At 38.1% G+C, this 24,268-nt stretch overlaps 2 protein-coding genes across 2 annotated transcripts in view; one reads left to right on the forward strand and one right to left on the reverse strand.

Moving 5' to 3' along the window:
* LOC140157313 (uncharacterized) overlaps positions 1 to 7,818 on the reverse strand; it is a 29,867-nt gene extending 22,049 nt beyond the window's left edge. The window contains exon 1 of the mRNA XM_072180457.1: positions 7,769 to 7,818. The gene's annotated coding sequence lies outside the window, so the exon portion shown is untranslated. The remainder of the gene's footprint in view (positions 1 to 7,768) is intronic.
* On the forward strand, positions 4,149 to 19,114 carry LOC140157933 (uncharacterized). The gene is made up of 3 exons (XM_072181180.1): positions 4,149 to 4,535; positions 13,050 to 13,185; positions 16,962 to 19,114. Exons 1-3 carry the CDS (start codon positions 4,149 to 4,151, stop codon positions 19,112 to 19,114), a joined length of 2,676 nt encoding a protein of 891 aa, XP_072037281.1.
* Positions 19,115 to 24,268: the final 5,154 nt, after the last annotated feature.

Genomic DNA, 24,268 nt, shown 5'->3' on the forward strand with positions numbered 1-24,268 from the left:
CATGGGCCTATATTCAAGTCAGGTCTTGGCACCATGAAACACATTAAAGCATCCTTGTATGTTAAAGAGAACTCAGTACCCAAATTCAGGAAAGCTCGCCCTGTACCGTATGCTTTAAAGGAGAAAGTTGAACAAGAGTATGAGCGCCTACAAAAGAAGGTATTATAGTACCAGTAACACACAGTGAGTGGGCATCACCAGTGGTACCTGTAGTAAAGAGTGATGGGTCAATTAGAATCTGTGGGGATTTTAAGGTGGGACTAAATGATGCTTTGTATGTTGAAAAATACCCACTCCCCAACCCTCAGGATTTGTTTGCAGCACTTGCAGGGGTACCTTGTTTACTAAATTGGATCTTTCTCAAGCATATCAACAAATGATATTGGATGAAAATTCTCGTCAGTATGTAACAATAAGTACACACATGGGCTTATTTCAGTATACCAGATTGCCTTATGGTATAGCAAGCGCCATCCATATTCCAGGCAGCCATGGAGCAAGTATTACAAGGAATAGATGGGGTTTTGTGCTATTTGGATGATATTTTGATCACGGGAAGTACGGAGGAAGAGCATTTGAGTCGGTTGGACCAAGTATTGGAACGGTTGGAGACACATGGCTTACGGTTGAAGGTTTCAAACCCGGTGGGTTCAGTTTGTATTTAAAGGTAGGACGTATGACCGTTCCAGGATTTGAAAATGACCCCTATTTCACGGGGAATCGAGGACATTTGCAGCAATTTTACCCCCTATTTGCGTGAAATCAAGGAAAATTTGCCCCAAATACCTCCCTATTTTTATCATTTTGAGGACGCATTTTCATTTCGCCCCCTTATCACGAGGAATCAAGGACATTTTTCCGAAATAAATACCCCTATTTTTACCATTTCAAGGACGCTTTTGAATTTCCCCCCTATTTCACGGGGAAATGAGGACAATAACGAAAACTGTAGCGGTAAAACGCGGACGAAAGTCATAGAAATACACCCTATTTTTCATTTCAAGGACAATTTTGCTCCAAAACACCCCTAATTTGGACAATCGCGAACAATTTTGTCCTCGAAAATTCCGCGGACATTTCTTGAAAAGTACCCCTAATTGGAACCATCATGCGTACACATTGTCAGTGAAGACTGAACCCACCGGGGTTTCAAAGTGTGAGTTTTTCCAGCCACAAGTCCAGTACTTGGGACATCTTATCGATGCAAATGGTCTCCATCCAACACCCAACAAAGTCACTGCAATTATCAATGCCCCAGAACCCAAGAACGTATCTGAGTTGCGCAGTTTCTTGGGTATGCTTCAGTACTATTCCAGATTTTTATCTAACTTATCAACAATGCTAAAGCCATTGAATGAGCTGCTCAAGGCTTCTGTAGTATGGAACTGGAGTGCAGAGTGCAAGGCAGCGTTTGAACAAGCAAAAGCCACACTGGCATCTGCCGAAGTACTAGCCCATATGATGTAAATAAGCCATTGCGCTTAGCAGCAGACGCATCTCCTTATGGAGTAGGAGCGGTTCTGTCTCACATAATGCCAAATGGAGAAGAACGCCCTGTCGCTTTTGCTGAGTCACGAAAAGCAGAGCAAAATTACTCCCAACTTGAAAAAGAGGCCTTAGGGTTGATTTTTGGAGTCCGAAAGTTTCACTCGTACATATACGGTAGGAAGTTTACTTTGATTACTGATCACAAACCGTTAGTGACAATTTTGGGACCCAAAATGGCATTCCTCCACTTGCCGCAGCGTTTACAGCGTTAGGCCATAATTTTATCTGCTCATCAATATGAGATTGAATATCGCAACACACACAACCATGCAAACGCGGATGCGCTGTCTAGATTACCAGTGCCTAGTACCGCAGACTTCACCCACCATATTGAAGAAGCCATTTACGCTGTGTCGCATGTTGATGAGTTACCCGTCACAAGTGGTGAGATTGCACAAGCAACGAAAAAGGACCCTATTCTGTCTAAAGTATTAGACTTTACTCTACATGGACACTGGCCAGCAAATGTAGACAAATTGCTTGAGCCCTACTTCCACCGCAAGTTAGAAATTTCAGTGGAAGACAATTGTTTGCTATGGGGCAGACGTGTTATTATTCCCAACGCCACGGAAGCGTATTTTGTGTGAATTGCATGATGGACACCAAGGAATTTGTAAGACTAAAAGCCTGGCCAGAAGTTATGTTTGGTGGCCCAGACTTGATAATGACATTCATGATATGGTACAGAACTGCCAAATTTGTCTTAGTGTAAGAAAGCAACCACAAGCTACACAGTCCCAAACTTGAGGTGGTCAACTGCTCCAATGGAGCGTGTACACATTGATTTTTGGAATTTCGTGGTCATAACTTCTTGATTATCGCCGATGCACATGCTAAGTGGCCTGAAGTTTTCCCCATGTCATCCACAACGTCAACCCAGTTATGCAACAAACTGAGACTTTGGTTTGCAGCCTATGGGTTACCTAAAGTCATTGTGTCTGATAACGGACCACAGCTTGTGTCAGACGAAGTTGAAACTTTCTTGCGCATGAACAATATAAACCATGTTACAAGTCCACCATATCACCCAGCTACAAACGGAGCTGCGGAACGTATGGTTCAGTCAGTCAAGTACTCTCTAAAGCGCAGTTTTGAGGAACACAGCAATTTGCCAATGTCACACAGAATTGCAAATTTTTTGTTCTCATACCGCAATACGCCACATGCCACTGGCTCAAAATATGCTAAGGTGTCATATTATAGCCATATATTTTGACATCTTTTAAAAAATAATAATTATAGAAATGGAATATTTGCTAGTTTAGTGGCAAGTTTAGGTAGTAAAGACATAGCATACACAATTTAAGTAAAATCCTTTCACTCTAAATAATAAAAAAAATAAAAATAGCTGTAAAAATGCCTATTTTTACACTTTTATTTGTAACATGCCAAGAGACGCCTTTTTTCAACAGCTTTTAATTTTTTTATGGATCCTTATAGAAATTCATGTGACCTGTTTCCCAAAATGGTGCAGTAAACCAATCAAAAAAACAGAAAGAGGCATTATGAATTATAAGTTAACAGATCAAAAAAAGGATTTAAAAGTTTGCCTTGCGTATGTTACTATTGTCTGTCAAACTTTTGATTGATTTTGAAGTCCCTCAGTTTTTTATAAACAAAGACTTGAAGCATAAATTAAAGGGTAAATCTTTTGTAAATAACTTCATTTCTCCATATTATAATCAATTTGTAAGTGGCTGCCATCTTTTTTGAACATATAACAATTTTAAAAATTTTCTTGAAATGTCTGTCAAATAGTAACATACGCAAGACGGTGCTGTATTTCCAGCTAAACTAGGGAGATACAGCTAATTATGCTACATGACATCGCATTTAGCTCCACCTAGCTTTGTGGCACTATCACTTTGTGAGGAGAAGCTTTTTTGATGACACAATCCATTGTTAAGTGTTGTCTGTCAAACATTTGTACATAAGTAACATACGCATAAGATTTGTATGTGTCTGTCAAAAGTAACATACATAATACGTTTAAAAAAATTAAAAATCACTTGATGTTCACATTATGATGATAGTTTAGAGTTTATAAAAGTGTTTTAAAACATGTGATTTATAAACTGCATGTGATCTTTATTCAATTTCCCATCTTGAACTACTGTTTTTGCCAAATTATTATTCTGTATGTTACATTTGACAGACATCTTGCGTATGTTATGGCTTGACAGACACACATATTTTATTTATAACAATTTATCCTCCTTATTGTAATATTTGGACACATTTTTTCCACAATCAGTTGCTGTAGGTCCTACACCTAAATAACCACAAAATACCTTATGTAATACTTTATAAATTTTATTTGATTGCAGAAAATCATCAAAATTGTGTCTGTCAAATATAACGTACGCAAGGGCTAGAAAATTAAATTTGTGAAGTAAATGGTCTATAACTTATCTTTCTTTTAGTGTATTATGAACGATATGTGCATACTATAATTTAAACCTGGTTGGAGACCAAAAGAAAAGAGCTGGAAAAATAATTGTGTGTTACACTTTTATGACACCTTAGCTTATTTTGAGCCCACTACAGGACATACACCAGCAGAACTATTTCTCAAACGCCAACCACGCACGCGTTTGTCAATGGTTAAACCTAGTTTAACAGCACGCATGCAAGGTCAGCAGGAAGCTACTAAAGATCGTGGGAAGGAAATACGAGAATTTACGCCAGGAGACTCCGTTATGGTTCGCAGTTTCAGAGGAAGCGATAAATGGAAACCAGGAGTAGTTATGCAACGTCTTGGTCCTGTGTCATACATGGTTCGCGTACAAGGTCAGTTGCGACATGTGCATATTGATCACCTTATTAGTGGTAGTGTTCACTCGCCAAATGAAAGAGTGGACCCAATGGACATCCCTGTGGAACTCCCAATTCCACTAGTACCACAACCTACAGCAACTGCACCAGTGCCAAACCCACTGCAACCGCCGAGTGCACCCAATGCCCCTATTACGCCACCACCGTCTCGCGTCACACTATCTCGCATGACACACCACTTCGCGATACACCACCCCGCACCGCACCACCTCGCGAAATACCACCGCGCAGAAATCCGCCTAGGCATTGCGGAGCACCAAAGAAACTAGATCTGTGAACCTTAGTTGACTAAGTTGGTTCCAGTTGTTATTAAAACAGAAAAGCACAAATGATATCTACTCAGTCAAGCATTTGGAGACATTGAACTCAGAACTTAAAACAAGACTCAGATTGCAGTTTTAAAGATGCATTTTTATTGACCAAAAAGGGTTATGTTTATTGATGTAGATTCTTATTATGCTGTAAATGTCACATGTAACAAATGACATACATTTAACATTAACATAACATTTCCCAGAGTTGAGTCCCCCAGTCTCTGTAAAAGGCTAAAGTACACTCAATGTAAGAGAGGAGGAGTGTAGTATATTAATCATCTAATCATCAGCGACCCAAAGTCAGCTGTTCTTGTTTACCTTTGGGCTACTACACAGAGCTGCGTCTCCCATTAATTAAGTGACCTTTTGCCTTGTGACCTTTGGCCCTCAATAAATTGCTTTTGACATGTGCTACTAAAATGGCTGGTTGTTGTCGTTTTGATTGAGGTCTTTTGTCCACTAAATAGTCCCTTAGCCGGAATAGTTAAACCCCGACTAAAGGATATAACATTAAAGTTAAAGTAACTTCATTTCGCAAGCTCTCTAATAACCTGTCCTGACCTAGACTGTGGAACTTAGTCCTCAATGATAGTCAGTCACTTATCTTTTGGTCGTTATATGACTATCATTTGAGGACTGAATTACCATACATCTTCCGAGGTGCAGTTTCAGAAAATAGCTTGGGATTATTGGGGCAGAGGTTATCTTTTGAATTCTTTCATGACCACTTGGCACTGAAGCATATAGTCAAGCCTGTCATGGACACTCTGCGTGAATTGAAAGACCATGTCACTCGCCACAAAAGAATGTCAAAGGTCATCATATAACATCAATTTGGTGTACTTCCACGCCTCGGAAAATGATGTTTAAGGTTTAGGGCTAGTCCTGACCCAGTGTTCGAAATATGCCTCAAAAAGTTACAGGCCAGATGGGCTTGACCTTAAAAAGTTAGATGCCAGTCAGAAAAGTTACCGGCCAGGCCAAAAAGTTACAGGCCAATGGCCGGCTGACCGGCCCTATTTCGAACGCTGTCCTGACCGTATAAACACATGAACACTATAACCATTGAACTATTAATAGAAGGAGAATTCACAAACCAGTTCCCTTTGTACTATGATCGTTATGAGTCGATACTGAGCAATCAGGTATGAATGGTGCACTATCTGCTAAGCTTCTTATCTATTGAGCTTGGCCAGTTATGAACCACCGTTATCGCGACTTCTAAGCAGAATGACATCATTTTTACCCACAAAGCATTGTGGCCGTGACCATAAACAAAGGAAAACAATTTACATGTACTTCCGGTAATTTTATAACGTCAATATTTCTTATGGCCAAGCTTGGCGGATCATAGCAACATTACCAGTCTTGGAAAACATTTCCAAATCATTTCCACTGGTTTAAAAGTCCCGCAGACACCTAGCTCGAGATACTCTAGCTAAAATACAGGTTTACATTTACTATCTTACATTATCTTGCTGTATTTCAGCTAGAGCTCCAAACGACAAGCTTCCGGGTTTTTGGAGAACAATACTGTTACGTAAGATGAAGAAGAAACCATACTCGGAGCCCGCCCTACTCATTATTTCATTGTACTTATTGCAATTTGCCTCCACACATTACGTATTAATCAACACAAAGCTTTTGTGAGGATTAGTGAGTGGATAAGAAATTGACAGTGGAGGATACGAAGGACACACCAATTGTTAGTTGTCAATCATGAATTGCCGCAAGGTATTAATATTTTACTGCATGGCATTCCGCAAACACCAAGACAAATTATGCCGTATTTTTCCAAAGATCATCTCATATGAAGTACAATGTAAGCTGAATGCGATCTGTACTTTTGTAACATTCCGATCGCTTGCCCGGTTTTATGCAGAATTAGACCCTGTCTGCAGACACCCGTCAGTATTACTAATCATGATCAGAAAAAATACATACATTGTAATTTCACCGTAACTTTGGAAGGAAATGAGGGAATTCGATCAGGTTTTCGCTAGTAAATCAACTTGAACTTGGAAACACAATGACGCTTAATCGAAGATCATGTGACCCGATGCAAAAGGGCACTAATACCACCCATTTCCGGTACGGGTCACCTGTGGGGGTCTATTTAAATTACATTTTAAAATAGATGATCGATATTGTATGTCGCATAACGATCATAAACATCAAAGGAAAGGCCGTGTTTGAGGGACTGCACTGATTAAATCCATTCAAGTGATGACTCGTGTTGAATAGCGTAATCGGCTTAACCTAGACTCGCTTGCCAGTCCTATATACGCCGTACCTATGTATATTGAGGACTGGCTTACGCCATTTTGGATGTCAATGGGAAATACACACTTAACGATTTGCGCCGGTTTGAAACTTGAAAAAAAATCTTTAAAATTTCATCAATGTATATAAAAGTGGTACCAACCGTATTGCACTTGCTAATTTAAGACTCGGTTGAAACAAAATTAAGGATCGAAAGCATTTTAGTGTACAAAAAGGCAAAATTATCTTCAAAGTTCTGCCAAAATCGACACCATAGCGAAGGGTTAAAAATTAAAAAAAAAAAAAAAAATATCCGATCTTTGCGATCAAAAACACAAAATTACAACTTTAAACATACTATTGGCAAAAGACATTATTTACCAACAATATAGAATAGAAAATTTGACATCATTTTTTCAAAATATTGAAAAAATTTGCTCACTAGACATTAGCTCGTTCACGTAGCGTTTTCGTTGTCCCACTGGCCTACTACAACTAACTAACGTAGATTGCCTGGCGATCGGAGTGTTATCGTCAGAGCACCTCGGACTAACAAGACATCGAAAAAGTACGCAATCCAATTCCCGTTCAAACGCGTGGGAAACTGAAAGTGCATAATCGTGACTAGCTTAACCCTATTTGAGTGGATTAGGATTTTTCTGTGGAACCTCCTCTACATGTCTAGGCCTATAATACCTATGCATGCTATAACTACCATGACTACATTGTATACAGCTCCCGATACAGCTACACAAATTTACTACATCAGTACATGCACCATAACACTTTCTCTACACCTAAAAACTCACCGTATACACGTCGAAAGGTCACCACATAATTCACACTGCACTGTCCTACATGTACACAGTTTGATCACTGTTTGATGATGTCATCAGATCAAAAATCGATCAAATCTGTCGACCTTTTCTGTTTCTCAGCGCAGCTACATGAACCGTAACTAAAATATGCAGCACAAGTCACAAGCCTCACAACAACATCGGTGCAGTGAGCCCGGTATGACCTCTAAGTGGGTGACAAGCTGTTAATAATAGCAAAGCAGAGGGCGCACACCACTAAATAATCTTCCCATTGAAACACGTGTAAAAACACCGGTTTTCTTTGCTCATTTTGAGGCCTTTTGGGCTCGTTTTAAAATATTTTATGATGACCAGTCGATTGCAAATCGATGAAAGTTTAACATATGTTTCAATGTACGGGGTTCTTCCATCTCGTTTTCCCGCTAGGAGGCCGCGAACAGCGCCCTCACTGTTTTTGACATGCTCTCAAGACTGCAAACCCGATTCTGCCATTTTTAATTCGCGGACCTATTTTCTCAATAATTATAAAAATGCGACTTTTTTTGGCGACTCAAATTTATGTATAGGCTTTACACTTTTATTTAAGCTATAATTCGCCACTCTTTCTGATTAATAAGTCTACAGACCAGCCCAAAATACCTCAAAAAGTTTCTGTTTTTTACCGGAACTCATTGGGATTACACAAATGGCGCATTGATTTAGTGGTGTGCCCCCTTCAAGGGAATAATGATTTTGTCTGTCTGTTTGTTTGTTTATTTACCTAGGATGAGGTCCATGGGAAAATCCACTGTCCAAACCGGGGTCCAAACCTAGAAAAATGTGCGTGTTATTATAGGGGATTTTAATTTTCTGTCCCTCCTATCTCCAGGTGAATTTTGAATGACCCCCCCCATCGCGGGTTGGCATTTTCATTACACCCTTCAGACTTGCATTCGGGTTTGTTTTTAATTTGACATGTAGGCCTAGGCCTATTTGTCATAATTCAGCCGCTGCGCTATAGGACCTACTTTCTAAATGTATAGTTATGGCCGTGCTATATAAATATCACGGTACCGGTATGTAATATTATGTAGGCCTATGGGGGTGGGGTGGGTGCAGAGTAGGCCTGGCATTTTTGGGTAATTTTGTACCCGGGTACCCAGCGCATTTTTCGGGCGGGTAACCGGGTACCCGAAATTTAAAAAAAAAAATGTTTTTTTGTGTTTTTTTGGGTTTTTTTAAGTTTTTTATTTTTTCAGTTTTGTAGTGTCCCTGGACCTAGACCTAAATGCTAGGATCATTCATGGTTGACCTAAAAATAAAAAAATGTCAAGATATTTTGTATTTTTAATATGAAAATTGATACTTTGTATTCATGTCATACTCTATTAAGGATATCAAAATGCATTCAAATTCAATGCATTGTTGCCATAAATGATTTTTCCTTTCTGGTCATTATGATAGGTTGTTATAAACTTCCATGTTTAACCTTGTATTGCTTTGGCTGCTTCATTATGACTTTCTGTGGGTTTAAGCAATTTCAAACAAACACAAACAAAACCTTCATGACAATTGAAACACTAGGTAATTTCTTTGCTATATTGAAGTTCTGGCAACACTGTAGCCAGGCCGGGCACCCAGAGATATCGATCCACAATGCTAGTATTCGCCTAAGATTTCACGCGTGGATTTGAAAAATTTTCAGCCGGCAGTAAAAAGTTATGGAATCAAAACGGAAATTCTGACAAAACTATGATATAGGCCTATCGCCGCTCACGGTGATGTGCGTTAGAAAGTTGGGAAAAATCCTTCTTTAGCGAACTATATTACTTTGAAAAGCTAAAAGGTTGATCCAAAAAAAGGCTCGCGGGCTTCACGCCTAAGTTTAACACTAGGATTTGAACAAAAATATAGTATCAAGCATTTCAGTTTTTCCTGACATTTACTGAAAAAATGAAAATTATTGCTTTTCATTTGGCCGAGAAAATTAATTTTACATTGAAAAGGTGTAGGCCTAACTCAAAATTTTGCTCATTTCAACACCAAATTCGATCGTTTGTATTGCCTCATTAAATGACTGAGTGAGCCTTGCATAACAAAAGAATTGGTTGTCCTGCGTAGGGACTGTATGCAAGGTGAATTCAAATTTGCCATCAACCTTATCCTCTTCCTCTTCCTGATTTCATTTTACTGTAAAATTTGCATCAATTCCTGGTGTCACTATATATCTAGTACCAATAATTGGAACTCACGGCTCCGACCGTGAGTTCCAAGGAGCTACGTGTATGTGTCGCCGCGATTTAGCGTGCATTCATCACCATATTCACATGTACATGCGTCGTGGAGTGGACTTTTCGCTGCTCATAAAAATCGCTCAAAAATCATCCAGATTTTAAATATTTCTTTGGACAAAAGCTGATGCGTAGAATAAGTTGAGCAATCACAGTTGACATATACGTCAGTGACACAGGTTTCTAAAGTGAGTATTTTACCAGATATACTAATGCAAACTTGCCAAAATAAAACCCTGGAGGCACCTAATACGGGAGTACGTACCTACAACTTGAGAACAGGTCCTCAAACGTTCGAAATTTGTAGTCACTACAACTAACTAACACATTTGCTAGTCAGCTATAAAAATGGCCTAACATGGGCCCAAACACAATATATAGACATTTAAAAGAACAGCTAGCTCAAGGAAACCTACATAAATATGTTGTCTATTTTGATAGCAGTTCCACATAGACTATGACATAGAAAAGCTGCTATCATCATGAGATTTTAAGCACCACCGAAATGCTGTTTTTTCAGCTAAAATGGCCTAAACCGGTGCAAATTTTATATTCTTTCAGTGTACTAAAACTTCAATATAAAACAAAATATGTGATGCGATCAAGCAAAATGAGTCCGATGTCGGGATAATGATGAATATCAATTACTGCACAGCCCCTTATCATTAAAATACTCAACAAATTCCACCCATATTGACCATCATGCAACTGGAATATATTAGCAGTGCACAGTGTCGACTTCCTATTCGATAAATATAAATTTAATACTCCGTTGGTGAGCGACGGGCGACTGGTATTTCACCGAACGCAAGAAAAGGAGTTCTATCTGATTGGCTAGCAATCGATCGCTTAGGTCGCTTAGTAGTCAACTATAAACTCAAAACTGAGCATCGTATTCAATTCGATTGAAATCGATATTCTATTATTGCCGTAGATAAAGAGAGTGATAGTGTGTCAATAATGTACATTGTATTGCAGCTGGATTTTACATGCATTCTTTTATATAAATTTTTTCTCAAAGAGTTGAATATGATCAAAATTTTTACTCAGGATTTCAATTTTTTACCCGCAAATTGCAGTTAAACATATCCACAGCAAAATACCGGTCCTCACTAATTAGTGTATTTAATTTCCAGTTAGTGTATTTAAGATAAAACCTGACAACAAATAAAATTTTCTTGCAATAGAAATATCATATGGGATACTGATATGGTAGGCCGCAACCGCCACAACGTGGAGCTGGATATACGCGTAGCTGACTTTTTGCTCCGTGGAGCCAAATTGACCAATCATGATCATGTTAGAGTTTTCATTACTCGGAGGTAAAACTGACTAATTAAGTACGACTTACTCATTACGTGAAGCGAATTTATTCATTAAGAATTTGCCAGACGAGCGTCACGTAGTTGCAAGATATCCTCGGTCACGAAAGTTATGATTCAAAAAGTAGTTTATGAAAAGTACGAACTGACTTATTATTAAGATGGACATGCACTCATAAGAAACTCATACAGTATTGTACATAACTATATAGCTAGGCAGAGTGGTGGTAAACTATGCACACAGTTCTGCGATCTGCAGTGTATCGCCGGGAGCTAATTTGTATAACTTGCGCGGTGTCCCTGCGGAATTCGACCTTCAGCAAACTGCAAACCAGTTCGGATTTACTTTATATACTAGTAGTAGGCCATACATACTGTAGTTACTGTCCGTTTTCCTACACACAATACTCAGTGCGCTCACCATTGACGTGTGACCTCTACAAATAGTGTATGTTAGAAGTATAGGCCATTGCCTAGTTGACGTCACTACTGTGTAAAAAATAACCGGCCAATATTTAAAGTATTCTCTGAAATTCTAGAAAATATAGTTTTGTAACATGTCCTAAATTTTTAGCTAATTTAGGTGTTTGGAAATATTGGTACTTTTGTTCCAAAAAATATGAAGAAATTATTTCTAAACCGTGTTAAGTCATTAAGCTTCTCATTTTCAAGAACGCTGGTTAACAATAAGCAGACTATTGTCTCATTTCGTAAACAAAAGCCCACAGTATTGTTACCTTGCGTTCGCTTTATAATCGTTCACCCAACTGAAACTATAATACCAGCTCATTGCTCATTGCACAGGTAAAACAGACACAAGTGCAGTATGTATTTAACCAGAGAAGATCTGATGTAACATAGTTGAGCCGTTTTCATTGAGTGTTATCTTGGTTTAATAGCTTTTAATAGGGTTTAAGTCCTTCAAAGGTCGTGGTGAGTTCTACTGTAGACATGACTGCATCATGATTATTTTTAAGTCAACAACATTCAACAATATGATCACCGTGATAGTATGAGAGTATCAGTACCGTGGGTGTCAGTGATCCTGGCCTGACATAGTAGACAAACAAACAAACAAACACGCCACACACATGACAAATGCATGCAAGGTAACATTGACTATAGGCCTACACTAATCAAACAATTGTATTGATCCTGTACAACTGGTCGTGGTTTATTTACAATCGATTCATTTAAAATCCCCATAGTAAACATTAATTTTGGCAAGAGTTTTCTCTCTCTGGAACGAGGATGCATCCACTGGCTCCGCGTAATGAAAAGATCTAACATGATTGGTCAATTTAGCTCCGCGAAGCGAAAAGTAAGCTACGCGTAGCAGCTCCACGTTGTGGCGGTTACGGCCAGCCATATATTGATCATGCGAAAATCGTAAAACATAGAATAGAAACAGTGTGGCAGGCGCTCAAAATCTCAAATTGTATGCTTAGCCTGAGTTGCACGGCCTATCTCGAATAAAATCACCATGCGTAGTTGTTGAAAAACGTGAGGATTCATCGTACTATCACGGCAATTTTTAACACGAAGATATAGGGATGATGACGGTGTGCAGTGTCATCTGAGACTGATTAGTTGCAAATTTAAAAAAAAATGACCAAATTAATGAACAATCCTGAATCCTGGTGAACCTAACAAGAGTTTTGCCATTTTTTTCCTGTCCAGATTCATCAAGATGTCCTCACAGAAAAGGAAGCTGAGGCTTCACCATCCAAAAAGAAGACAAAACAATGCAAGGCTGTTTCAAAGGCCCATAAAAGACCAAGGAGTTTGTTTGAAACACGAATCATTATCAGCTGTGGTGAGTATGATTGTTAAGAAACTTGTACAATATGCCGGTTCTGTCACTCATTGTGCATGTAAAATTCACTTTGTGCATGTGAAATTTCTTTGCTTCATACACTTTTCAGCCCATAGGGGGAATATTTGTGCATGTGGATTTTATTTTTTAATTTGACCCGTAAAGTCCTATGTCAAAACAGTTTGCAGGTATGTACAACCATTTTACCTTCAGCATGTACAACGGTTATGAGTCATTTTTTTCAATTTTCCAGCAAAAATAGATCAATTTTGGCCATACAATGTGTTAATTCCATGCTATCTTGTGCAAGTACGCTTAACCAAGGCCCACACATGATGGCTAATTTACGCGATAATAGATGCAGAACCTTATTAAAAATTATGGGCGGGGTTAATAACCATATCTGGAGTCATGACGTAATTCCTAACTCATTTGGTTCAGGTCACTGTTTATTTGAGTGTGCGTGCTGGGATGGGGGGTAGAGAATGAATCTAGAAGGACTCAGACCTGACAGCGTGATTGGTAGTGTTAACTGTTGAGTCCTTCTGGAATGACTAATGAGTTTGTAAGTCAATTTTATATTATGGACTTTATATTATCTACAATGTATGCACAGGACTGAATATGCGGCTGGCACACATATATTTCAATTTACTCAGGCGTAATGCGCACAGTAACAACGACATATCAAGAGTATCATGTATGAATCAAGTGTATGTAAACCCAGGTCCATTATTGAAGATGAGAAAAACTGTTTGGATCATAAGCCCAATTCTTTGTAGACATTGGTACAAATTAAAAAGATTGAACAGCATATTCGAGGCAGAATGTGTTAGACTATGTTTCATGTTAAATACCAAAGATCACAATCCCTAAAAAGGGGATCTTACCATTTGTGACAATTATAGTACAATTGCCCTCATTTCACATACGACTACGAGCAGAATTTTGCTGAACATAGTGTTGAACCGCATACAGAACATCCTAAACTGTGAAATTACAGAGGAACAAGCAGGTTTCCGCAAACGAAGGGGAACACAACAAGAACAAATCTTCAACCTTCAGATGATGTTACAGTCTAAGATAATGGAAACAAATACACCAATCTACATAGCCTTTTGACTACAAAAAGGCCTTTGACTCAGTCAGCCGTCAGATGACACTGCGTACACTGCTTGGTGTGGGATTTCCCATACACAGAATAGCACTTAATAGTGTCACTATACATGTATAGCATACAGAGAGCTGCAGTGTGAGTAGCAGAGTAGATGGAGAAATCACTGAATGGTTTAAAATCAAAAGAGGAGTACAACAATTTGTTGTCAAAGTTATATTCATTTGCCCTGTTTAATGTCTACTCTGAGATCATCATGAGAAAGTCAATCGCCGAACAACACAAGCATCAGCATTGATGGATTGAATATTACTGACCTGGGGTATGAGGATGACACCGGCTATCCTAGCTGAAAATGAAGATGACCTCTGGATGCTGCTGCAAGATGTCTGCAAGAAAGTCAAACATACCACCTCCAAATAAATCTGAAGCAAAACAAATTCTTGGTGTGTTCCAAGCAGCAGATAAATATGGACATGTAGCTAAAGGTTAAACCAGTGGAACAACTCAATGATTTCACATATTTAGGATGGAACAGGTCTGCTTCAACAACAACGACACCTCAAAGGAACTACGAAGGCGGCTTGCAATAGCAAAAAAAACACATTTAATAAAATCCAAAACCTACTCAAAGACCGGTCATTCACAGTCAAAGTCAAAACCAGACTGCTTCAGGCACTCATATTCCCCATAGCAACCTATGGATGTGAAGCTTGGATCTTGAAAAGTGCAGACACCAAAAAGATGTCATCCTTTGAACTATGGTGTTACTGTCGTATCTTGGCAAGATAAACACACTAGCGAATGAGTCCTTCTTTGCCCAGATTGATCAGAAAAAAGAAGATTCATGGCAACACATAGCAAAAGGCAGTGCAGGAAATCTTGCTAGAACCTTGTTGCATGGAAATACACAAGGTAATTGAGGCAGAGGAAGTCCATGATCATCATGGGAATCAAATATCAAATCCTGGATGGGAATGTCCACATACAGTGCTGTAACCCAATCCACACAAGACGGAGGCTCATCCCAAGACTGCAACCTACCCCCATGATGGGGATGGTACCTGTGTGAGTAAGACACTTAGGAAGTCTAGATGTCCAGCCATCATAACTGGTCAAAAAGTTCTGAAATTGGAACTCCTAGAGGTGTGCATCTATTTTCTGGAATAGCCAATTTTGTCAATTTTTAAACTGTCACATTATGTGGACCAAAATGACATGCATAATTTTGACAATGTATTGAGCAAAAACATTCATTATAATGTGATATCAACTGGGTACACTTTGCAGGATAAATCTATTGTCATGTTAAGGGTGGTCTTAACCCTGGAATTATGGAAACTTTTGGGCCCCATAACTGCTAAATTATTGGTCTAAAGTTGATCAAAAGGGCATTTCGTGATCCACCGCCTCATCCCCCCTTTTTTCTCAAAAAAAGTTGAGATTTTTATATCACTGGAAACCTCTGGCTACATAATGTTTATGTACAAAATATTTCTTGCAGATTAATTTGTTTAGCAAAGATATCGTGAAATTTGAATTTCGTTCTGGTGCACCAGAACGAAATTACAACGTATTGTCTATGGAGCAGTGTAATACACATAATCATGCATAACTCGCAAACGCAATATCGGAATCAACTGAAATTTTGGGAATATGCTTTTTCGTGGATATGTACTGAAAAATGTCATAAAAAGAGGATGCTAGGATCACGAAATACTCCTTTAAAATACACATTTAGAATGGCAAAGACTTGATGAATTCAACTTTGAGGTCAAAGTACTCATTTGGGAGCAACAGGTCAAAGTACTCATTTGGGAGCAACAGATTTTTCGGACCACATTTAACAAAACAAAAAAAAATATTTTAACAAACTAGATAAAAATATCTAGGACCTTTTTTAAAATAACAAAATTGGATCAACATCACCAACCAATTAGAAGTTTGGGCAAAAATCAGGCTTTTTTATGATTTTGGGGTAAAATTGAACATTTTCTGACCACTGTTGGTGCAGATTTCTTCAAGTTGGTCAAAATTTATTAAAAAAAAACACAAACAGACAAAACAACAACAACAAAACAATGGGTCCTAGATATTTTTATCAGTAAGTAAGTAAGTAAATAAATAAGTAAATAAATAAATAAATAAATAAATAAATAAATAAATAAAAAAATAAAAATGAAAAAATAATGAATGAATGAATGAATGAATGAATAAATAGAATATCACAATTTCACATTTGTGCATGTTGATCTATTCTCAAAATGCATGTCTTACATATACCAATGTCATCATATGACAACATCTTTTTGTATATTTTGTGTGTTATTAAATTTGTGATATTACTTCTATTGGGTCATGTGTTGTGAACTGAGGATGGTTTGTTTCATTTTGAAGTAAAAAATGACTTTAATAAACAACTTTAGTCTGTTTCAATTCTATCAAATTTGCATTCATTTTAGAGAGTTCTCCTTCATTTGATACAAAAATTAAAATTCTGAGATTTCAAATAAAAAATATCAAATATTTCAAAATATGCAGGGTGGTGCACTGTACGGTTCACATAAATTTTGTTAATTGTATGTGAGAACATTTGCTCCCAGTTCATGGTCTTTGTTATTTTAAACTGTATTGTTTGATTTTGTTTAATTGTGTTTTACAGGAGAGAGTGATTCAGACTTCCAAGATGATGCTGATAATGATCCTGATTGGATTGCAGAAACACAATCAAATTGTTTGTCTTCAGAGGGTGAGGGTGAGAGAAATGAAGCAACTGATGAGCACAATACTTCTACAAAGGATGCAGAAAAGGTGACACAAGGTTTGAAGGCTAAAAAGGAAAGAAGAGGGAAGAAGAAGTGTATTAAGAAAGAAGTGAAAACCAGTGTGTGTAAGAAGAAAAGGGGGAAGTGTCGTGGATGGGTTGAACAGGAAACTTGTGATATATGCATGAGGGTTCTTACGAGGTATGCTATGAAGAAACATAAAGAATTGCATGCAGAAAATGAAAGATATGAAACTCCAAATGGCGTGTATAAGTGTTTGAATTGCTTGAAATGCTTTGATGATAGAAGAAGGTTAGGAACTCACAGGAGAAGTTTTTGTCCTTTGAATGCTGCGGGTGAAAAGAAAGATGGCGCAGAAGACGATGACACAAGTAATGATGCACAGCAAAGCAAAAGTGAAAGTATGTTCAAATGTGACAGCTGTAGTTCTCAATTTGAAATTTTCTCAGATTTGCAAGAACATTCTAAAAGACACTACAAATCAATAAGTAAAAAACGATGGCGTCCATCTAGCCGTAGCACATCTGTGAGGTGCCCAAAATGTAGCCTAGTATTTTCTACTTTTTGGCTACTGAAAATGCACAATACAGTTGTTCATATCAACAAAGGGTTGGATGTTTACAAATGCGAAATTTGTCATCAAGGATTTGGTTCCAAAAGTCTGCTAGGATTTCACACACGGCGATATCACAAGCCTAGGAAAGCTAGAGTTACATATAAATGCCACTACTGTCATCTTCTTTATGATACATGGCAGCTGAGACAGCATCATATTAACCAGAATCATGTGGAAAAGAGTGTATGTGAATACTGTGGGAAAACTCTTAAAAATAGTTGTGTAACGTATCATAAAAAACACTGTCAGATGAACCCTCAAAATAAGCCAAAATCAGGGAAGCAGCTAACTGCAAAAGCTGCAGCGTCTAGCAAGATATCTTCAAAGAAAGTTGGATTAGTAACGTCTTCGAAATCTAAACAGTCAGAATCTGTTACATCATTGGTGTCTAGTAGAACACCAAGATCTGAGTATTATGTGTGCAAGAAATGTTGCTTTACATTTGAAAGTAGAAATAATTATGCCATGCATAGAAAAACTTGTAAGATGGCTGCTAAAAGTGAAACCAATAACAATCATGATGCTGGCCAAGAGAGTCAACCAGAAAGAAAAGTCTATGTTTGTGAAGCTTGTCAGGAGATATTTAGTGGAAGTGTGAAATTATGTGCACATGAGGCAGAGCACCTGTCATTGATGTGTTTAGATTGCAATGAAATCATCCCAGATAAGGAGACACTAGAGATGCATGTACTGCTTGAATGCCCTGAGAGATACAAACTATTCTCAAGTAAGACGCACAGAGAGGAGACAGATGCCAACAGAGATGCAGCAGAGATAGTTGAGACAACACAAGAAAATGAGAAATTTAGTAACCCTGTAGACAGTTCTCATACAACATGTACAGATGTCAATTTTGAGAATGTGAACAAACAAATGAATGATGAAAAACCAAACATATCTGGAGTAGCAGAGGGGAAAGATGTAAACAATAAAAATGCATATTCAGATGACAAAAATAACAAAACACATGGTAGTGAAGCAGTTGCTCATACTTGCACACGTTGTCCTGCAACATTTGAAACTGTGGAGCATTTAAGAATACATAAAATGGTCCATGTTGTTCATGTTACAGTCACAGAATTGGAAGGAATGGGCACAGATATTCAGGATAACATTTTGACAAATTTAAACGATGATGACAGTAAACAAGTGGAAAAGTCTCAGAAAATCTGTAGCAGTTGCAATGTGGAGTTCAATTCTGAAGCAGCCTTGAAGGAACACCAGAAATGTTTGTCATTAATTGAATCAAAGTACCCCCATCAATGTCCAATGTGCCCTGGTGCCTGGTATTTTAGGCCAATGATGTTAAATGCATGTGACCATTTGCAGCACAAAAAGCAGTTCAAATACTTGTGTCAATTTTGTGGAATGCACTTTGTGAAAAATAAAGATCTTATGAGTCACATTTCATGACCATGAAAACAAGAAGGAATGTCCTGGGTGTCATCAGATCTTTGGCCCGCAAGAGTACATGCAGCATATTGAGTACAATAGAAAGGAAGTAGAATGTTTAAACTGCAAATGTTTGTCATGCGGGAGAGTATTTGCTAGTCCACAGATATTGGATGGCCATGCAAAGCGATTCAATCGTAAGTGTAATATTTGTTGGCAACATTTTCAAGACAGGGACAGCCTGAGAGAGCATAGAAAGCAGAGTCACAATGTTAGGACAAAATTAAAATCAAAGCAAGGTCACTGGTGCAAGCATTTTGACAAGTCCTTTGATGAAGCCAGCCTACTTTCAGCCCATGTGAAGAGTGTATTGGAAAAAGAATCATCTGAAAGCCTTTTATGTTCATGGGAATATAAATACTCAACCTGCTTGCGTTGTGGAACAACCTATACAAAGGATTCAGATTACACGCTACATAAATTTATTTGGGTGCATAGATGTCACACTTGTCATGAGCATTTTAGCCTTGAAATAAAACTCAAGTCCCATTACAAGAAGCAACATTTTGGCACAGATCTTTGTATGATGCCCCAGCTTTTTAGCTGCAAATATTGTGGGCACTCGTTTGATACGTTAAAAGACAAGATAAAGCATGAATCAAAAACCAAATATCAAAATAAGGGTGGCTTGAACAGATACAAAGGAAAATTTCCATTTCCATGTGAAAACTGTAATGAAATGCTAGATACAGTATGTCAGCTGGATGTCCACAGAAGAAGACATACTCAAAAACCAGCTATGATATCATGCAGGTTTTGCCGTTTACAGTTTACGAGTCTATCACATCGCGGGTTTAATCATCATGCAAAAGAAATACACCAAAAGTGTAAGGGTTGTGGTATCATACTGTACAACTCCTGTCAAAAGAGGATCCACAAGAAAAAAGGATGTAAATGTCAGTGTATGTATTGTGGAGCTATACACAAAAATATGTCACGTAAAAATGCCCATGAGAAGGGTTACATAGATAAGTCTTCTTTCCCGCAACAAGCTAGGTGCAGTGTCTGCTCTATGGATCTGGCATGCTGTCAAATTACTGATCATAGGGAACATGTTGAAGACAAAATAAAAGGTAAACTTTGTTCATATTGTCTAAAAACTATTCCATCAGCATCTTATAAGATGATGCAACATCAAAAGTTTGGAGACAAACTCTATCTTTGCCGCTGCGGTGAAATGATCCAAGCAACGTGCCAGAAAAAACTTCATGGAGGGAAGTTTGTATGCTGTAAGTGTGGTGCACATTTTGTAACATATCAAGACCTTGTTACTCATTTGGTGAAGTACAACATTGGTAATGTGAACACAACAAACACTACACCAGAAGATAATTCTAGACTGATTAGTAAGTCGTTAATGGAGATGGCAACATGGGATACTGTTGAAGAGGAAGGAAAGACAATCTATGTGTGTTTGTATTGTGGAGACAAAGTCGATACATATGAAGAAATGATGGAGCACAAATCAACCTTTAAGTATGAATGTCCTCAATGCAAGAAACATTTCAGGACTCCACTGGCAGCCAATCATCATTTCAAGAAGGTAAATCATATCACTTCTAAGTCCAAAGGAAAGCAAATAATTTCTAGCAAAACAGTTGGATCTGTGAGTGTTAAGATACCAACATTAAGAGCAAAGGATGACATTTTAACACAATATTGGAAGCAGTCTGTATGTGATGAGCTCTATGAACAAAATGAAGAAAGTGAGCAGCATTCAGGAAGAATGGAATTTCAAATTGGTTTTGAAGAGTATAGTATCTTTACTACCAACGCTGCCAATGTTGATGAAGATACTGCATTGAAAGCTAGTGAAGCGCAAAATGGATGTCCGGTGTCTATTATCAATGAACTATCACAAACGGCTAGTGAATCCTTGTCTGCTGTAACCAAATCAGCCTTGACATCATGGGAAGACAAGAGTGTGGAACCACATCACAAAGAAGAAGATGAAAGTAACATCAAAGTGCCATACCAAGCAACGGGAAATCAATTTACTTGTATTCATTGCAAGAAACAGTTCATATCTAGTTATTCATATGAGAGGCATGTTGCAAGTGAAGATCAAGACACCAAAGGACTTTTGTACACCTGTACAAAATGTGACAGATCATTTGATATAATGTGCGGTTTAGAGTATCATATAGCGTGTGTATGTAATTATTGTGGAATTCATTTTAGTGAAGTGGAAGTGAAGGTGGATCATGAGCAGCAATGTAAGAATGAGAAGAGGAATAAAGATTGCAACATTTCCAGTGCATTGGTTAAGGATGAAAGGGAGGATGTGTTAATTACATCTGTAAAAGAATCAAGAACACAGGCTGTGGAAGATGAAGAATTGATGCTGACAGCTGTTGAAACAGATGATGGAAGTGAAGAAGAAACAGACAGTGCACCCAAAGCTGAAGGTGTTGAGGCTCTTTCTAAAAGTGAAACGGAAAAGAAATGGTCATCTGTGCATTCTACACCAGATGATGGTAATACATGTATAGGTAAAGATGACGCATTAACTGGAAAGGAGACTGATGATGTCAATATAAATCTTGAGATTGAAAGGACAGTGGAGGAAGGTATTGAGGAAGTTTGTAGTGAAGTTGAAGTGAAACTGTCATCCGTGCATTCTAAACAGGATGATGTTGATGCAGCCAGTGATGAAATGCCAATTGAAAAAGAGAATGATGATGTCAATACAGATCTTGAGATTGGAAATGCTGTAGAGGGAAATAATGCAATGAAGAGCAGTGAAGCAGGGAAAGAAGTGCTGTCCCTTAAAAATGACAATGAAAGAAGATCAAATAGTGCAAGGAAAAGCAGACAGAAAGGATTATCTCTAATAATGACCAAGCCAGTAACAAGACAAGGTAGTCTACAAAAGAGAACAGTGTCTACAAAAGAGAACAGAAAGAAGTGTAAGTTTTGTTTGCAAATGTTGTCAAAGCTTCCGAAAAAACAGAACAAAAATCGCCTTTGTTATCAGAATGACCAGTCTTTGAAATGGATGATATGTGTCTGCCTACACTGCAACTTGGAATTACCCACCAAATGTCACATCAACTTTCATCTTGATATATTTGAAAGGTGTACTATCAAGAAATATAGTTGTGGAAAGCATTTTACCACTAGTAAAGCAAGACTTAGTTCTTTGCACTCCTGTCACAGGTGTGGACTTTGTGTGGAAATTAATCTTGGTTCAAAGAATGACTTGGAAAAACATAAAAACAACTGGCACAAGATTGTGTATGAAGAGATACCAAGAGGATCATCAGAGCAGTTGGGATCAATAGACCAAATACAACCCATCAATATGACTGCAGAGCATGAAGCAACTAAGTGCACAACAAAGTCAGATGCTGCTGAAAGTAGTCAGCCAGTTAGTAGAAAGCGAAAGCAAAGTAAACAAGAAGCAACAAAGCGGCAAAGGGAGGCCATTGGAGAGAAAGCACATAAAGCACCAAAACAAGTGACAGTAACTGCCACATCAAATTCATCTCTTGCATCAGGAGATTCAGATTCTAACCGTCCTTCAGAACTTCAAGATAAGTTGATATCCGTTCTTGCATCACAAGCTTTGGAGCTAAAACAAATAATTTCTGTTAAACAAAAAGAGTCAAAGCTTTCAGGTTTGCCAGTAGATGGGTTTAAGCCAAGTAAAGCTTCAACAGAGTCAGATGCAGCTAGTCAAGGACTAAAATCACCAGTTTCTTTGGCAATTCCAGTGAGCAGATCATCATCTGATTCTCTAGCTGGCACCAGAAAACAAGTGATCTCAAAAGCACCTGTCCCCAGAAAGGATGTCACCTCAATGTTAAGTGCCTCTGTTGGTAGCATGAGACAACAGAATGCATCTACATGTGCTTCAGTGCCATTTGCTAAAGGAAGAAACCTATCAGCTGCTAAAACAAATGTTGCCATTTTACCAGGTGGTTTGGTAGAACTTAATTACATTGCACTTGCTGCAGAAACATAAATCAGTTCCTGTTACGCCACTGGTTCTTATACAGTGGAACACAAAATTGTCAGGGCCTTAGACTTTTATATAAAGTATATGCCTGTGACTTTAAAGAAAATATTTTACGGAATCATAAATGTGAATTGACTCATTCCTGCTACGGTGACACCTTGTGACGTCATGCTGCACAAATTCCATTCACTGTCAGATGAGGTTTGTGTGTGTAAACGCAATGGAGCAAATAGATCTGCAATCAATACAGCCTTGATTTGCTAGGAATTGAACGGAGCACCTGTCTCACTCTAATACCTCTTTGAAAGTGACAGAGGTGTCATCAAAGCAGATAATAATTTATTGAAATTTATTTTGACATTTTTGAAACAATCCTAAAAACTAGAATAAACAATTTGGCCAAAAACCCTTTTTTGTGGTTTTCAATGACTAGAATTTTAAACGCATCTTTTCAATGACACTAAATATTGACATAAAATTACGGGATTTTCCCAAGTACCCCTTTTATCCAAAATTTTGCGGACAATGCAAATTAAATACCCCCAGGTGGGCCGCTCAAGTATGATAGTGCACACATGTGTGACCAAATTTTTTTTAAACACCCCCTAATCGAGTTTTACTCTACCAGCATATTTAGCCCCTTAATGAGGTAATTTAATATAGAATTTACCCCCTAATGAGTTTTTGGCTAGGTAAAATTAAGAAAATGTACCCCCTTTGGACTCTTAATTTACCAACAATTTGAAAAGGTACCCTAAACAAGTTATTCAGTTTCAGAAAACTACCCTTATTATTGGAAATCATGCATCACGCGCGTAACTTGCCTTGCCTAAAAAACACCCCTTTTTACTTGTTGTTTTGGTCACGCATGCATACAGACAATGTGAGTGGTCCCCCAGGAATACCCCCTATTTTGCCAATTTCCTGGTCATCGCTAGTGGTAAAAAAATTGGCCTTTTCTGCACTATTTGCAACTGGGGAGCCCAATATGTGCCTTTAGGGGAATCTTTACGTATGTTATGGAATAAATGTGTGTGAAAAAAATCAGGGTTACTATGTCAAGGGAGCCAATGCATTTTTAGGCAAATCTTTACATAATTATGTTATAAATTAATAATGTGTGAAATATATCAGGGTAACGGTGTATAAACTGG

This window comes from Amphiura filiformis, chromosome 7, assembly GCF_039555335.1.
Source record: "Amphiura filiformis chromosome 7, Afil_fr2py, whole genome shotgun sequence".
NCBI lineage: Eukaryota > Metazoa > Echinodermata > Ophiuroidea > Amphilepidida > Amphiuridae > Amphiura > Amphiura filiformis.